The 17,903-nt window shown below is 43.7% G+C and overlaps 1 protein-coding gene and 1 long non-coding RNA gene across 3 annotated transcripts in view; one reads left to right on the top strand and one right to left on the bottom strand.

The window, feature by feature from the left end:
* Positions 1 to 7,175, bottom strand: part of PIP4K2A (phosphatidylinositol-5-phosphate 4-kinase type 2 alpha) — a 106,900-nt gene extending 99,725 nt beyond the window's left edge. Inside the window, exon 1 of one of the 2 annotated variants that reach the window (XM_064635373.1) lies at positions 6,859 to 7,175. In XM_064635373.1, the coding sequence (XP_064491443.1) occupies positions 6,859 to 6,999 (141 nt within the window). In that variant the 5' untranslated portion in view covers positions 7,000 to 7,175. The remainder of the gene's footprint in view (positions 1 to 6,858) is intronic. The other variant, XM_064635365.1, reaches the window with a different exon arrangement.
* A 489-nt stretch (positions 7,176 to 7,664) lies between these two features.
* Positions 7,665 to 12,273, top strand: LOC135402327 (uncharacterized). Its single transcript, XR_010425088.1, has 2 exons — positions 7,665 to 8,106; positions 10,948 to 12,273. It is a non-coding gene; the product is annotated as an uncharacterized LOC135402327 (long non-coding RNA).
* Positions 12,274 to 17,903: the final 5,630 nt, after the last annotated feature.

Raw genomic sequence — 17,903 nt, forward strand, 5'->3', positions numbered from 1 at the left:
GAAAAATAAGTACTCTAAAAGGTGTATGGCCATTAAGTATTTCTACTGCAAACTATTCAGCTCCACTCTTTGAAGATAAAGCTAATGTTTTCTTTTCAGTTTGAGATCCATCACTACAGCATTCAGCTACTTCAAACAATTTTCACAACACCCTTATTAAGCAATCTCTCAACACAAAACTAATTAACTTATTATAGAACAGCCCAGGCTCTACAGGAAGATCATAACAGATGATCACATAGCAAACCACATGCAAGAAGTCACCATCTCAACAATTAAAAGCTAACTCTTTTCATCATGTACTAGGATGCAGACCATGAAAACTATCAAGGTTTGTCATTTCCATCCCATAGCCGAGGCAGCAACTACTTACACTGCTTCAACTATTTTGCTAAATGCAAACACATGCTCTACCAACAGTGAAAATGAGAACAGAAATCGGGATTTTTTGTTAGACATTTACAGAGTAAGTATACATATGAGAAGTGGAAAAACACACAAATATACCTTGGAAGTAAACATAAAACAGTGAATTCATACTGGAGTATGAAAATAAATGTGTACTTCTTTCAAGCCTTTAAAACATCAGAGTTAACAGCCAAGATGACTAAGCTCTTAACAAGTCAATATATCCATAAGCCAACATCACTACAACTCTGAGTGCTTAGCTCTAGCAAGATCACACTGAAGAACTGTAAATAATGGGTAGTTTCACCTTGCTCTAAAGTTGTCATGAGGTCACCCAACATACAGGTAACCTACCAATCCCTACAACACAAGGTGTTTTCAAGGAAGAGCAGAGAATGGGACTATACAGCAGGAACTACATAATGGGGTGAGTCAGTTATATTAAACAAAGTTTGCCACCCTGAAACTACAGGAGGAAAATAAACATCTACCGGGCTCTGGCCAATGAGCATAATGCAAGTGTCTGCTTTAATGAGCAAAGAATTCAAAAATAATCCCCTAGAGACTCCTTCTTAAGGCATCTGGTGCGGGATACTCAAATAAGACAACTAAGTTGAGCCAGCAAAACAAATTTGTGGTGCTTATTTGCTTCACTGAACATTGTTCAGCCCTCTCTGCTGTGGTTAATGAAATCCAGTTTCAAAAACCTATAGGCAAAAAACCCACCCTAGCCTTTGCAGCACCTTTCAGAGTGGAAGAAGTGATAGAAAGCAGTTTTGAAACTGCTGTAAAAGCTCTTTCATAGCTCTTCCCCTTTCATACCTAACAGAACCTATTGTATGTGTCCCTTTCAATAGTTCAGAGAAGGACATGAAATGTCACTTCCATTCGTATTTCATACAGGCATGTTTACTAGCCTTAACCTAACCATAATAAATATTTACAATTTGTATTTTTACTAGTCCATCAACGCAGTTGCAAAAGCAGTATCAAATTAATTTCTGCAGTAGACAGCACTTGACACCCAAAAAAGAACTAAGTTTCAATAAATAGCTCTTCCTGTTCTACTTCCTTCTATATACAAACATCTGGGCTCAGTGCCCAGCTGACTTTATTTTAAAATAGTTTTAATTGCTTTATTATCTACTCTGATGTAATCAATGCTTAATACATTGTTTCTTCCTGCTTCTTAGAAAGAGCCTTTTCCCATCTAGTCTTAACATTACCTCCATTAAACAATTCATAAAGTTTTTTCTCCAAGCTCACTGTTTAAAATCTTGAGTAAATTCTAAGATCAGTACCTTCAGTTTTACTTTGCCTCAGTTTTGAAAAGCCACTTAGAGCACAATTGCAGCAGTGATGTTCTACATTAAATACAAATAGTAGCTGACAACACAAGCCCACCCCATCTCAAGACAGTTTCCAATCAACCAGTTGTTCTGACAGCCAGTGCCACAAGTCAACATTATGGTTCCATATCCTCTGGGTGTCACCTGTCTCATCATCACTTAAAAGTATATTAAAAATACAGACCCAGAGGTTATCAACTCCTGTAATTTATGAAGACATACTGCTAACAGTAATTGCTGCGTGTTTGTTTTTGTCGATTGACTCAACCCCTTCTTTCCAGGAAACCAAGCAAATATGTAGTTTTTATTCCAAAGGGCATAGCATAGTTTGTAATTATTTAGGCTGCATCTTTCTAAGGAACTAGTCAATAACTTCTCAGTGTCATCTTCCTACACATACGGTGTTTCAGGACAGGAAGTTCTTACAAGAGAGGCTAGGTAAGTCAGGACTAAGAAATGTGATTTATGCCACAAGCAAGAGGTTTCACTCTCCAGCAACACATTAAAACATAAGGACAGGCATGAATAAGTGAGCTATTTGTGTATTTCACAGAATATTCTGAGTTGGAAGGGACCCACAAGGATCATCAAGCCCAACTCTCAAGTGAATAGCCTGGCCCATACAGGGATCAAACCCACAACCTTGGTGTTATTAGCACCAGGCTCTGACCAACTGAGCTAATCTCATTTGTCTGGATAAAAGTTTGTTACAGGAAAGACAAGGATGCTAGCTAAGAAAATACCCAAAGTAAAAACTGACCGTAACACAAACATTTTACAGCTTTTTGTGGAGATACAGAAGCTTTCTTAATCAAACATATCCTAGTGCATCTGAGGGGGAAAGATGCATTTACTTGTCATGCCTTTTTGTTTCCCCCTCCCAACTTCTAACTCTAAAGGTGAAGGAATCCAGGAGGTCCACTGGTAGACAGGAGTCCCACAGCTCTCCTTTTATTACTCTGTCACAATGTTGTTCCATTTCTGTAAAAAAGATCAAGCGAGATTACAACTGAGTGCAACAGTAGCATCAGGCTCACAGTGAGCAGTTGAAGAAGGTCATAGAGTTTATTATGTGTTGAAATCTTCACCCACAGAAACTACACTCTGATGTACTCTACAGAACGTTGGGGGTGGAGGTTTATCCATGTATTCTTGTTCCACTTGCTTATTAGGCAGCCAGTGCCATTGAGAAGTCAGGCACTGTTAAATTTTTAGATCAGCTTGTAATCATCCAAGAAACAGATGGCGATTACAGATTCCAGGGGCTGGGGGGGGTTGTTTGTTTTTGGTTGTGGGTTTTTCTTAACTTGTACAGTATGCTCAGTAACTTCATTAGGCATTCATTCTCTTCTCCTAAATATGTTTAATTTAATGGTTGACACAGTAGGCAAGGTCTCCAGCAGTCTGTTCTTTGCCTCAAAATTAGATACCAAAAAAATCCACTTGTATTAGTTTTCTTCCATCTTTGAGAGTGATGTTGTGAAGGACCTAAGCCTACAAATTCCCAGCTTTCCTAACAAGCTCCTAACAAAAACAGGCAACCAACTCCAGCAAGAGCAGGTTCACCATCGTTGTGCCCGGTACGATCATCATAGGATGCAGAAAACACAGAATCTGTGGGTTTCATTTTTTCACAGGAAGCAAAGATGGAAGAATTACTTCCAAAAGCACTAGGCAACAAGTTACATGTTACCTACCTTCCCTCTCCTTCTTCTCACAGTTACTGGAAATCTGGCAACAGTGAGAATATAGAAGTAAAAACAAGGACATCAGTTTAAATAAAATATTACAATTATGCTAACTAGTTAAATATATAGCTTTAAGTCATACTAACCACAGTTAAAGTAAGTATTTATTTCAGTAGCACAGCCAGATTATCTTTGACACAGATAAAATCAACTGTTAATGATGCAGATGCCTGCAAGATCCAAGCACTGACAATTAATCTTTGCTGCTACAAGTCATCAGTATTATAATCAGATCTACAAAATGGGACACAGTCGCTTTCCCTTTCACTTAGCAGCAAGTTTCATTCCACAGCATATGTCAGAATACCAAGAAATGAATTTACAGCTCTGAATGTGAATACATTTTTTCTTACTTCATAAGACATTTGGGTAATGTTCACATGTTTTCCCCTCATATGCCGTTCGAAGTTATTACTGAATTTTACTGCATTACCAAGCAGGACTTTGCATTAGGTTTCTCTCTACTTCTATGTAAACAACAACTGAGACCACCAAAGCAAGTTGCTTACAGTTTCTTGAATGGGGGGTAATTTATAAGAACCCTGGGTAACAGACACACCTCTGCAGATTTTTTTTCCCCTCATTAAGAATTCACATCCCTTCTATAAGCCCTCAGCTTTGTGGAACCAATGCTCAACTTTTCGCTTTAGAGAGTCATGTTTCCTCTTCAGACAGGAGTTAAGAGTACAGTTTTTATAACTTCTTCCTTAGCTTCTCCACACAATTACAAACTCTGAAGATACTCCACTATCTCAAATACTCAACTATAAAGTACAGCCCTAAGATTAAAAAGTTAATAAACCTGCAGAAAAATCTGCTTTTTCCTTTTTATCTGTTTCAAGTGCTTCCTTCCAATATACGCAGCAATGTCAGAAACATGGGAACTTAATCTCAGCTTTACCATTTCAATATATACTTATTCCCCAAGACAGTTAGTAAGACTCAGAAACTTCTACTGTCTCATTAATTGATATGCACTGCAAGCAGTCTTAAATATAATTTTTCAGACAATTACTATATTCTCAGTTTAATTACTATCACCATGAATTATGATCTATGCTCAGCTACTAGTCTAGTGTCTGCTTATGGATTTGTTTATTCTGCTAAGAAACCTAAGTATCCTTAATTCCTGTTCTTAATTAATTCACACATGTAGTTTATCCCTCAAGAAATTCTTTGTGATAAAGGAGTTCAACCATGCTGCACACATTTTCATTTGCTGGACAGTGCCACATCAAGCATTACAAAATGACAGGAAAAGCATCTAACAGAGGAGCCTGCAACACTTCAATGCTGCACTCTTGGCCAAGGGGAGATGTTTAAATTTGGACGCACCAAATTAACTTGGTTTTTTCCCATGCTCTCTCATTCAGAGGGATTTTGCTTCTGCAGGGCCCCAAAGCGTTATTCATGCCTATAACTTGCAGCAGGGTAAAGAAATGGAATACTATCTGCAGAATTAGTCTTTGCTGTTACTAGTTATCACAACAGATATTCACACCTAAAATCATCACTTTTGCGTGAACACGAAGCTGCATTTCTCTAAGCCTGCTCTGTTGCTGAGGTTGCTCTTTGAGTCCTCCAAGGAAAGGATTTTTTGTTTGTAATTTTGAATTTTGACATGCATGAATCAATACACTTTATTACATTTTCTACTGGGAACAGCTATGTACGCCACAGCACATTGATCACAGGATGGTGATTATCACTATGGTGTTGTGTTTGTCACTGTTTACTTTGTTATTATTCATACTGAAGAGGTCTTTCCTCTAAAAGTAGTGGTATTTCCAGTATGAACACACATAGCAATGAGCTGTTGCAACAGGAAGATCTCCGTCTTCATCAGCGATCTTTTCCCTCTCTCCTCAGGGAGAGACAGCCAACAGCCAGCACATGCTGCCATTCAGTACAAGTCTCTCACCCTGTAATTACCAGGTTGCTTTCTTTCATTAAAGAGGCCTCTTTGGGAATTCTTCTACGAATAATGCTACCCACTAAAGAAGGAGCAAAGAAATTTGTGTATTCAAGCCCAATTCTGGCAAATATCATATCATGCACTTCCACAATTAGAGATATTTTTGCTTTGTAGACAAATAACTACTTTCTTATCAGTCCATGATATAGGATGTCACCGCTAACAACTGATCTACAGAAAACTGGAAACCCTTTGTCATCATTTCCTACCGACTCACAGGGCTACCTTAAGCAGGCTATTGAACCTCAGCAGAGGTACACAGAGCCAAAGCATTTGCCCTAGATCATCACTTCAGGCACTGGGATATTTAAACGCAGCTCTAACAGCGCTCAGTCTTGATGCAGAGACTCCAGGCTTTGGGCAAAAACTACTGAAATGTACACAAAGTATAAGAACTTCATGAGATATAGACGTGTAGGAAACAAAAGGAATAGCGAGTTAATACTACTGGCTGCTCTGCCGGTTTCATGTGGCTGTTACAAAATTTGTAGTCTAATCTCAAATTGCACATTGACATTCTTACAGGCTCGTTACACAGCAGCACCAGTAATCCATGCAAAGCCGACACTGGGGCGCACACGCTTCGCTCCGCCAAGAGAAGGGAATACGCTTTTGGCTCGACTGCCCTGACACCCGATTTTTGGCGATCTTTGGGCTCTACACTTCTAACTTGCCACGGTGGCTATTTAAAGATGTAAAGCTGCGACTTTAGCCTCATAATGCCCAAACCATGTGACATCTTTACCAGGGCTCCTAATTTTAACGCAGACCAGCGCTTGGCCGGGGGCTCTCCCGGAGCCCGGGCCGCCCGTCCCCGCAGGGTGATGGAGCACTTCGCGAATGGTGCAGTTCTGCCGCCTTACCACACCAAACCCTCCCTCCTCCCCTCCCCCGCGCACACCGGCAGCGGACACCCGCCGAGGCGAACTGCACGGACACGGGACGAACTCGGCCAGTTCCCGCTGATAACCAGGATTTTTCCCGACCGCAGCACATCCATGCGACGCCCGCGCGCGGTGGGCGCCAGGAGCGGGGCGGCTCGGGCTCCGCTCGCAGCCTCGTCCCCTCACGGGCACCACTCGCCCGCTGCCTCCGAGTGGGCCCGCGGGTCGAAGGAGCGGACCCCGGGTACCGGGGGCGCCGGGCACGGCCCCGCGCCCTCGGGCAGCCGGGCGCGCATCACCCCGCCCGGGCAGGGCAGGGCACCGCAGCCGCTCCGGCAGCGCGGTCCTGACCCCGCCGGGGCGGGCGGCGGCAGCGGCGGGGGGCTCCGGGCAGCACGGATCTCCGCCGGTGCCGCCCGAGCCCCCCGCAGCCCCCGGGGAGCGATGCCCTGGCGGGGCGGGCGGTCGGCGCTGGTCGAGCCGCGGGCGCTTACCGAGTGGTTGACCCCCCACATGAGGACGCTGAGCAGCGGGTCGCTAGCCCGGAACAACTTCACTTTTTGCGCCACGAAGTGCTTTTTCTTGGTCTTGGTTTTACTCGCCATGACGGGCACGATGCTGCTGGGGGCCGCCATGGCGCTGCCGGCGGCAGACGCGGAGGGTGGTGGGGGCAGAGCGGCGGGCGGGCAGGAGCGGGAGGCAGGGACGGTCAGCGCCGCAGTCCCGCGGGCAGTGGGGCAGCGGGCGGGCAGCCGCGGGACGCCGGGCGCATCCCGGCCTGGGCGGCTGAAATGCCCCCGCTCGGCGCGGCGGCCCCGCCCCGCCCCCCCCGCGGGGAGCGGCCGCCGCCCGCCCGCCACGCACCGCGCGCGCGCCCCGCCCCGCCCCCGCGGGAGCCGCGGAGCGCCGGCCCCGCCGCACCACTGCGCATGTGCCCGCGGGCCGCGCCTGCGCCTGCAGCCGGGGGCGGCGGGAGGGGAGAGGTTGGAGGGAGCGGCGGCGATGGATGCGGGGCTGAGGGCGCTGGGGACGAGTCCCAGCGCAGCCCGGGGAAGGAGGTGGTTCTCGGTCGCCGCCCCCCGCCCTCACACTCATCTCCAGCCTTCTGGGAAGCAAAGCCGACCATCGCCCTGCTCTTTACCCAGCTAACCGCACACACCGTAACTTTGTGCAGTTTCTGTCATAGTTGCTCTGTTTTCAGTTGCCCCCTCTGTGAAGGGATCTGTGGGAGTGAGGGGGATCTCTGCGGCAGGCCTTTGCCAGCTGCCCCAGCTGCGCTCCCCGGGCACGGCGGGCACACACGGAGGGCCGGGTCTGCTGCGGGGGCATTGCACCCCTGTGGTCTCGCTGTCCTGTTACACCCCCAGCAGAGTATGTTTCTTGACTGCCTCACAGAGGATGTGGTCAGTGACATCCTGCAAAGGCACTTCTGCCCAGCTGAGAAACATCGAACACAACGTTCACTTTCTCCACTGTATAATGAGGAACCCCTATGACATCTGCCCTCACTGTTCGGGGTCAGTACACACAGGTAACGCAGAGCACACACCCCCTGTGCATTCACAGTGAGTCAGCCATCAGCTCCTGAATAATACAAACTGACCCGCCTGCTGTACATCTTGCTTTGTGCGTCAGCTGACACTTAGCAAGGTGACCAGATCCTTAGGAAGATGCAAGAGCAGGGCTACTCTGTGAGGGTGGACAAACCCTCATGGAGTGAAGGTCATCCTCAAGGAGTTAAGGTAAGCCTCAAGCACACCGCTGAAGGTCATCCCAGTGCAGGCAGTGCCCTCAGTGACAAGGCAAAGCCCCACAGTGTCAGGGCGCTGACAACAGCACACACCAGCAGTCCCCGAGAAGCTGAGGTGATGATCCAGGTTCATCCAGGAAGGCACGATGTAGGCACAGGGTCTATCCCGGGCCAGAAACAGAGGTGCAGGCAAGCTACTTACAAGATAGGCCCAAGGTATGTCCAGGATACAGTGCATGAGGTGGATATACCTACAACATAGCTCAGACAAAGACCTAAATTGTGCCCTACCTGAGCTGAAATGGAGATCCTGGGCAAAAGGTGTTCCCAGGTGTGGTTGTTCAGGGCAACCAAGGTCAGTACATGAGTCTGGGGTCCCAACACAGACTTAACACAGCTGCTCATAAATTTAAAAACTTGTTGACCTCTCCACTTCTCTTTTGCTGTTGTGATCAACACCAAAAGCATCTATCATGCTGGAATCCAAAACAGTAGTGTTTAATCTCCCTCCTGCATAGAAATAGTTACTGGGATTTATTATATGGTCCCTTTCCTGCATCTTATGGAGAGTAGGAGAAAACAGAAAACAGAGATGTTATGTTTCAGTTTCTGTCCTTTTTTTTTTTTTTTAGTAGAGTTCCATAGGAGTTACAGAGAGACTAAACTGTAATTTTTGTTCTTGAAAATAGATTCAACAACAAAAACATCCCTTATATTTCTGCTGTAGTCAATGGAAGCAGCTGCAGTCAGCACCTTTGAATAAAAGCAGGTCACTTAGATGCCTAAATATAGATTTGAAGTCAGACTTTCAGAGGAGTTTGGTGCCCCTTTTATTCCTTACACTGTGCTTAGAACATGACATCTGAGCATCGTACAATGCTGGACACATCAACACAACATGGCTAACATCTGTCACATACATGTCTTTCATCTTCTTTCCAAAGTAAATGCATATAGTGAAGCATTTTGGTTTATAAATGAGTAATAACACACATTTTCATAGTTTTGTTATAGGAAAGGCTGAGGAAGGCTTCTTTTTTCTAGAAGACTTTCTTGTCATCACAGCCTAGATTCTAAAGAGCTCTTCCCCGCAGATATGAGTTCTCACTAAGGAAAGTTGTTTTATCAGAGGAACAGATGTTGACCATTACATTTACAGCACAATTAAAAAAAACAACAAGGGTCTGGGCTATCTTCATGACAAGGCCCAAGGCAAAGATTTGTCCTCTCCAATTTTAAGAACAAAGAACAGGACAGTTGCCTGTACCTGTCTTTCCTCTAGGAACCACTGTGGACACAGGTTTTCTACTGAACCCATGATATAGATGCAGCTGGACACAGGGGTCACTTGAAGAGACAAAACTTGATTACCCTTGCAGCCTACATTTCTCTTGGGAAGTCACTTCTCTCAGTTGTAACCCTACCCCTTAAAATAAAACAAAACAGAGGCTGAGTCTAGGATCAGGCCCTCCAACCAGTGCCCACAGTAAAAATTTGTCCAGTTCTTGCAGACTAGAATTCCCTTTCAAACCCCATTTAACTCCCTTCCAGCTGGAGCTCCAGACCTCTGTCTCCCTGACCATAAGAGCAAACCTAATCTTATGCTGTCATAACACAGGGTTTCCAGTCATTGCCCACACTAAAACGTTCTCACAGCCACATTCTCTTCACAGTCTGTCCTTTCCTTTGGCATGTTCCCTTTTAAACCTCACTCCATCTGCAGCTCTAGGCTCTCTCTGTCTGAATGCCCACCTTAACACTAAAATAGATCCTTACACCAGGACCCCCAGCCAGTGCCCTCAATAAAATATTGTCCCTGCCACATTTTCTCTGCCTCACACCCTGTGTTTTCAAAGTTCCATTCCAGCTGCACCTCCAGGTCCTCTGTGTCACCCAATTCTAACCTTAAGCCTCAAACAAACCATATGCTGGGCTTCGGACGTGGCTTCCAGCCAGTACCCACACCAGGAAGTTCTTGCTGCCAAGTTCTTCTGGCAGCCTACACTTCCTTTAGACAGTCAGTTTCTAGCCCCAAGCCAGCTGCAGCTGTTCTCTCTTTCCTTCTGTCAAACGTAACTTCAAACCTCACCCTACACCTGGAAGTTATGTTGAGTCTTGGACCATGCCCCTCAGCCAGTGCCTCCACCTACAACTTTTTGCAGCCAAGCTATCCCTGTGGCCCAGACTTTTCACTAGCAGCTGCTCTCAAGCCTCTCTCCACCTTGAGCTCTAGGCTCTCGTTGACTCTCAGCACCAGCCCTAACCCTCACACTAGCTGTATGGTGAGCCTCAGACAAGGACTGCTGAGCATTGTTCACAACAAAAAGTTCTTGCAACAAAGTTTTTCCTGCACCCCATGTGTCCTAGGCCTGTTCTAACAGCAGCACTAGACTCTCTAGTGTTGTGAAAAATAACCCCAGCTGTAAGTCCAGCCATAACAGTAGGCTGAGCCTCAGACCAGGCAGCCTGGCCAAGCTCTCCTTGAAGTTAGACTTCCCCTTCAAAGCCCCTCTCTAACTCACTTCCTGCTGGAATGCTAGGCTCTCTCTTTCTCCCAGCCCTAACTCTAATTCTGATGTAAACATAACTGTATGCTGCAGCCACTCAAACCAAAACATTCTCCCAGCCAAGTTCTCCTTGCAGCCCACCTCCCTTCTAACCTCACTCTCACTGCAGCTCTAGGCTCTTTCTTTTAACCCTGACCATAACTCTAGTCTCTATTGGATTTGCATGGTAAGATTTTGGTACTTGGGGGTGGGGGGTCGAGGGTGGTCGGGGGCTACAGTGGTGGCTTCTGTGAGAAGATGACAAAAGCTTCCCCCATGTCCAATAGAGCCAATGCCTGGCAGCTCCAAGATGAACCTAGTGCTGGCCAAGGCTGAGCCCATCAGTGATGGTGGTAGCGCCTCTGGGATAACATGTTCGAGAAGGGAAAAAAATTCTGCAAAAACAGCAGCTGGAAGAGAGGAGTGAGAATATGTGTGAGGAACAACTCTGCTGACACCAAGGTCAGTGGAGGAGGGGGAGGAGATGCTCCAGGCACTGGAGGAGAGATTCCCCTGCAGCCTATGGTGCAGCCCATGGTGAGGCAGCTGTCCTGCTGCAGCCCATGGAGGTCCATGGTGGAGCGGAGATCCACCTGCAGCCTGTGGAGGACCCCACATAAGAGCAGCTGGATGCCCAAAGGAAATTGTGACTCCATGGGAAGCCCACACTAGAGCAGGCTTCTGGCAGAACCTGTGAAAAGAGAAGCCCATGCTGGAGCATATTTTCTGGTAGGACTTGTGACCGTGTGGGCGACCCACACTGGAGCAGTCTGTTCCTGAAGGACTTGCACCCTGTGGAAGTGTCCCATGCTGAAGCAGTTTGTGAAGAACTGCAGCCTATGGGAAGGAATTACAATAGAGAAGTTTGTGGAGAACTGTCTCCCATAGGAGGGACCCCACAGTGGAGCAGGGGAGGAGTGTGAGGAGACATTCACCTGAAGAAGGAGAAAAGAGCAGCAGAGACAGTGTGTGATGAACTGACCACAAACCCCCATTCCCCATCTCCCTGCACCACTGGAGGGAAGGAAGTAGATAAAATTGCGAGAGAAGTTGAGCCTGGGAAGAAGGCAGAGGTGGGGGGAAGGTGTTTTTAGACTTGTTCTTGTATCACATTATCCTACTCTGATTTGATTGGCAATAAATTAAATTAATTTCTCCAAGTTAAGTCTGCTTTGCCCATGACAGTAACTGGGGAATGATCTCTCCCTGTCCTTATCTTGACTCACAAGCCTTTCACCATATTTTTCTCTCCCTGTCCAGTTGAGGATGGGAGTGATAGCGTAACTCGATGGGCACCTGGCATCCAGGCAAGGTCAACCCACCACACAGCTGTATCAATAAACCCAACCAAAGGTTGAGCCTTAGACTAGAATTCACAAGACCAAGGTAGGCTTGGGGAAAACTATTTATTTTGTGTTACCTAGTCTGCTCCATTTTTTTCTGCCATTGGTAATGAAATTTCTGCTTTGTCCCACTTCTGGTGCAAGATGCTCTCAGCTGGAATCTGGTGAACAAGGGACAGAAAAGAATCAAAAATGATCTAGCAAGACTGTGCTAATAAATGGCTGTCCTTGACTGACGTCATCAACAGTTAGAATAAATTTTAAAAAGAGTGTGAGCTCTCACCTTGACTTTTAAGAAAAGCCTGGGATTAACCATGACTTAGCAAGCTCGCTTCTAAAATCTATTTGCTTTTTTGGATGCTTGCCACAAAGTTTTGTGTAGCATTGTTGTTTATACATAACACTAGTTTGTTACTTTATTCCACTATGAAAAATATGTGAATAACTTGCTTTTTCTCTCATTAGTCGCCCAGAGCAATTTTTCTGGTGAGTTAGGGTCTCCAATTTGAAGGAAAGGGATATGACAAAGTTTGTAAGTGAAGCTTTGCCTAGCTACTGGAAGGTGATATTTCCCTTTACAATTATATTCTGCAGCTGCAAAGAACAGAAGGCTCACAGAGTTTCCCTGGGCCAACTGCCATAGAAACTAATTTCAGCTAAGGCAGACTCATAAATTGTTCCATTACTCCATAAATTGGTCTGGGCACATGTCACTTCAAGCCAAGCTGGGTTACTTTAAATCTACCCTGTAGTTCTAAAATGCTGCCTCTTTTTTTAAAGAACGTGGCTTAAAGACATGATGAAAATAAATAGTGTCTGAAGTGAGTTAATATTCTACAAGAGCACAAAACCTACAAGGATGTCAAATTATTAACCGTTACCATTTTTTTGGAAATACATAAAGACCAGACTAAATTTTTCGAAGACAAATACTTTCCTTCATTTGCAAAACAGAAAAGGAGAAATAGAAAACCAATATCTACTAACTATTTAAAATGCAGACTCCTTAATTGCTCTGTATTCAGAAGAACAAATACAATCTGTATGTGGGAATGATTACTGGCTACATATGTTTACAGGCAGAAAGCATCGCCTGCCCTTTTCAGATGTGCCATCAAGAGCTACAGGATTCATAGAATTTCACGTTATTACAGAAGATTCCAAATAGTCTATGGAGCAATTTAAAATACAAATTCAAAAAAGTTAAAATTAATTTAGGAAGATAAATGTAATAATTTCCTGAGCAGAAAGGATTCTGACATTTCATTTTAAGCACTACCAGTTTATTTTTGTTCCTCAACAGGAAGTACAATACAAAACCAAAGCCCTCAAAGAGACTATCAGCCCCAATTTGAGATTAGGTATCTAATATAAGTAATGCTTTCTTTTTTTGTTTGGTTGGTTTTTTTAAAGGTGAAAAAATAGGCATCCCATTTCAGTCTAGGCTTGGGAAATTAGTGCAGGCAGGTGCAGCTCCTGTAATCACAATCCTAAAAACAGCGGAAGCCAGGACAGCTTATTTTCACCTTGCTCGGCTCTCCATAAACAAGCCAACTAAAAGTCTCCCTACGATCAGCATCCAGCAGCAGCAGTGTCCATTTTAGTTCAAACAAAGACAGTTCTCCACAGGCAAAGAAACGCAAAAGCCCAACTGTCCCTCTCCCTCTGGGGCCCTCCGCTTCCCTTTTATGACTTCCCCGCTTCAGCAGCACAGCTGCCAGTTCCACCTCCCAGCAGTTTAACAAGCCACAACTGCCAGGTTTTGCAGTTTATATAGTCTTTAAGGGCTAACCTCTTCCTTTTTCTGTAGAGAAGGCTTTTAACCCTTTATAGGTTCACAGGGCCTACAGCTCAACCTTCTGAGTTGTTTGTGTGCAGCTTTCTACTGTAACTGGGATTTTCTAGTGTCTCTCTGTTGATCCAACTCCTGTTTTATCAGGTGTAGTCAGCTAGGAAATTGCAGAACTGTTCCTGTATGCTGGTACTCCAGCTGGGGGGTTAGAGGGCAGTATATAAAATAATATATAAATATTTTTTCTTCCCAGAAAATACCTCAAAGCTAATAGATTTTACTGTTAAAATAATGATATTTTACAAATGGCATCAAATGTAAGCTTAATAAGGACATTCTGTATATGCGTCTTTTTTACTCTTCAACTTGAAAAGTGTTCTGCTCAACATCAGGTAATAAATATAACTTTGAATAATCTATTGATTGCACTCATGCCTGTATAAAAGCTTTTTTTTTCCCCAAATGTGCTCTTTATCTTATTGAAAAGATTTTAAGCTTCCTTTATCTGCTTTCAATAACCTTTAAAACATAAAAGGACATGCAACGTAATAACAGATTAAGAAATAAGATGTAATATTTAATTCTTTAATTGCACATCCTTTAATAAAAAATGCTTGGTGCAGAGTTTATATTACTTTGTAAAAAAAAAAATCACTATAGGTTCCATTTTCCTCTAGCTGTTATTTTTATTATTTGCAAAATTTCAGAAGACTTTTCAATTTGTAGCCCAGAAATACAACTTCCTTGGCATATGCCATTTTAGCATTTTGTGCTTACCGTGGTTAATCACAGGAACTGCAATAGCTGAAGAGCTGTTAGAGAACTACAGTCATTCCCATGTGTTCTAATTTAGACAGGTGCCCCTGGAACTGCAGATTTCACTTTGAGAGAAGGTTATGCTTGTGCACTTTTTGGTGTTGCTTTAGGGCTTTCTAGTATTATTCTGCTGGAGATATTAAAAAGCTACACTGATGCCAACTAGGTTAGCCCTGGGAAATCTCTTGAAAGTCAGGAAAAAGTAAGATACAAAGTTTTCAAAGCTCAGATGTTCAACAAAAACATCCTTTTATTTTCAATGCGTTCATTTTGGACAGAAAACATCAGATACCAAGACCCTGGGCACTGACAATGACTGAATATTAAAGCTCTAGCAAACCTTGTGAAAATCAGGTCTTACATGTATCCAAGAGTATCTAAACAAAAGCCCTACCTACATTTAAAGAAATCACATGGTCAACCATTTCATCACAGGTCAGTTTGATCCAGACTTCATCCATTCCAGTTCTGAAGTCTCCAAAGAAGGAAATCCTGCAACCTTTCCAGTATCTGGCCACCTGCACAGGGGAAACACTTTTCAATAAATCTAATTGAAATTCCGAATGGTCCAACTTGTGTCTGCTGCTGCTTGTCCTGTCACTGGGCTCCTCTGAAAAGAGCCTGATTCTGCCTTCTCTGTGCTCCTCTCCCATTAACTATTTGGAAGCAGCAGTAAGACCTTTCTTTTGCCTTCATTTCTCACTGCTAAACACACCCAGATCTCTTGTCCGTTCCCACACAGCACGTCATGCAGCCCCTTTACCATCCTGGTGGCTGTCCACTGCACTTGCTCCAGTATGTCAATGCTTTTCTTGTTGTGACTACCCCCAAACTTGACACATCACTCCAGATACAGCCTCGTAAGTGCTGAATAGAGAGAAGGGAATAAATGCAGTGGCTACACTACATACAACTCATTTATTCTGTCCTAGATACAAGATCCCAGATCCCATTTGCACTTGAACTTCATGAGTTTCTGTCAGATCATTCTCCAGTCTGTAAAGATTCTTTGAACTGCAAGTACTCCCTCCAATGTCATACTGACCACAAACTTGCTGAGAGTGCACTCCATCCCACCACCCAGGTCATGAATAAAGGTATTAAACAGTGCTATCCCCACTATGAATCCTTGAGGCATGCCACTTGTACAACCAGTCACCAGTTCTGCTTCGTATTGTTGATTACAACTCTTCCAGCACAGTGATCCAGCTGATTTTCTACCCGTGTTATCACCCACTTACAGAGTCCATACCCCCACTAATTTAGCTGTGAGGAGATAATGGGAGACCATATCAAAGGCCTTGCTAGAATCAAAGTACACAACATCCAGTGCTCCTCCCTTCATCCCAGAGCAAGTCATCTCATCACAGAAGGCAATCAGGTTGTTCAGGTATAATTTACACTTGATAATTCTTGTGCTGGCTGTTCCCAATCACCTTCTTATCTTTTCTGCACTTCAAAATGCTTGTAGGAGATTCAGTCCATAACATTCCCAGGGAGTGCAGTTCAGCTGAGTGGCCTGTACTGCTTCAAATTCTCCTTATTGTCCTTCTCAAAGATGGATGTGAGTTTCCATTCTTTTTTCTTTATGGCTTCTTTGTAATATATTATTATTTCAATCAATTAAAAAAATTACAATGGAACCCTGACGTGCTATCAGAGGGTTAGAATCTACCAGGTCTCTCTTTTATGGAAATTTTGTATTCTAATGTAAAAAACTTGCAATATTTAGGTTTCAGTATATTGTGATGTGGTTCTGCTAGAGAAATTGTTAACCTAGCTAACAATCTTGTCTAAAATTCTCTTGATTTGCATGACAAATGCATGTTTTACAAGAAATATTTTGTAAGAAAATGAAAATTAGATGTAGTAAATTCTTTAAATTGCTTTTAACTACTAAAAAACTTTCCTGATGCCAGTAGATAATTAAAATATTATTTTATATATAATAAATGGAAACAGTCAGCTTGGTAAACACCAGAATAAGAAAGGAGAGAAAGCAAATGATATGAAGAAAAACTTGTCCATCTAACTACTTTGTAATTACTACACAAAACTCAAAGGATTTCAGAGAAAATGAAAGTGATTTCTCAGGAGAGCAGAGGGAAGATTGGTGTAAGAGCTGCTTAAGCACATGACCAAAAGATTCCAAGGAACCGCATAAAATGCTGTAGATCAGAATAAAGAGGAAGGTTTTTGAGTGTATCATCATGTGCTGCAAACCTGTGCTTGAGCTCATCTTTGATAGATTAAGCAGCTGCAACCCACAAGGCCACCAGTGCTTTATGTGAGGCTGTGGTAACAGTTTTGTTCAGTTCACTAAAACTCTCCCCTCTTGAACATCTGAACGTACCTGTGCATGAGGCCTGAGCTACACATTTCTTTTTTTGCTAATGTTTTGTCATTAGATGAGTAGTGTAACTTTTAATTTAAATAGTTATCCAGGTGCAGAGGTGGCTGCAGCTGTTTGCACTAAACAGCTAGAAAAGCTAGGCTATTTCCTGTTCTTAGGAGAAGCTGCTACACCGTAAGAGCATCTTTTTACACATATGACGTCTTCTACCCTCGTAGTGCTTTGCCTATTCTGGTTTTAAAAAGTAGGCTAAACAAAATAATTGCAGCTATTCTAGAGCTGAGGAGTAGCCTCTTTGCCCAAGGTTTCTTCCTTGGTAAGCTTCAGCAGTGGAGGTGGCACTTTCTGGCGATCATGGGGATGATAAGATACTGCTCAGTCTGCATGTGTGTGGCTTGATGTCAGTAACCAGAGTCCTGCTATGAGATTAATTAGTAGGGATTATCAGTGTTGTTCAAACAATGTGACCTGTGTGCAGACAAAGCTTTGATCATTATACAGTGTCATTGAACACTTCATAGCAGTCTGCAGCAGCACATGTCCAAGGTTTGTTATCAGAGCTAACAGGTTTTAGGTTCTCTCAGTTTCACTGGGGAAGCATGATAATTTCCAGGAATTCAGCTTTGGAGAAAGCCAGTGGTCCCATGGTGAAAAAAAGAGCCATTCTAGGCTGGAGCAGTTTGTTTGCTTCAAATTCATTGTGTTAAATCACTAACAAAAATTATTCAATATGTAGTAAAGGACTTGGGAAGGCAGATGTGGCCAGGGTTAGGACCAGCACGATTTACATTGCAAATATTGTTTTGAGAAGTAAATGAAAGTAGATTTGCCCCATTTTTTGCTGGCAGTAAAAACATGGTCAACTAATATGTGATGTTTTATTTTAAAATGACACAATCTAGTCATGTGATTTATAATAGCTTAAAATTGGACATTAGT

This window comes from Pseudopipra pipra, chromosome 1 (genome assembly GCF_036250125.1).
Source record: "Pseudopipra pipra isolate bDixPip1 chromosome 1, bDixPip1.hap1, whole genome shotgun sequence".
NCBI classification, from domain to species: Eukaryota; Metazoa; Chordata; class Aves; order Passeriformes; family Pipridae; genus Pseudopipra; species Pseudopipra pipra.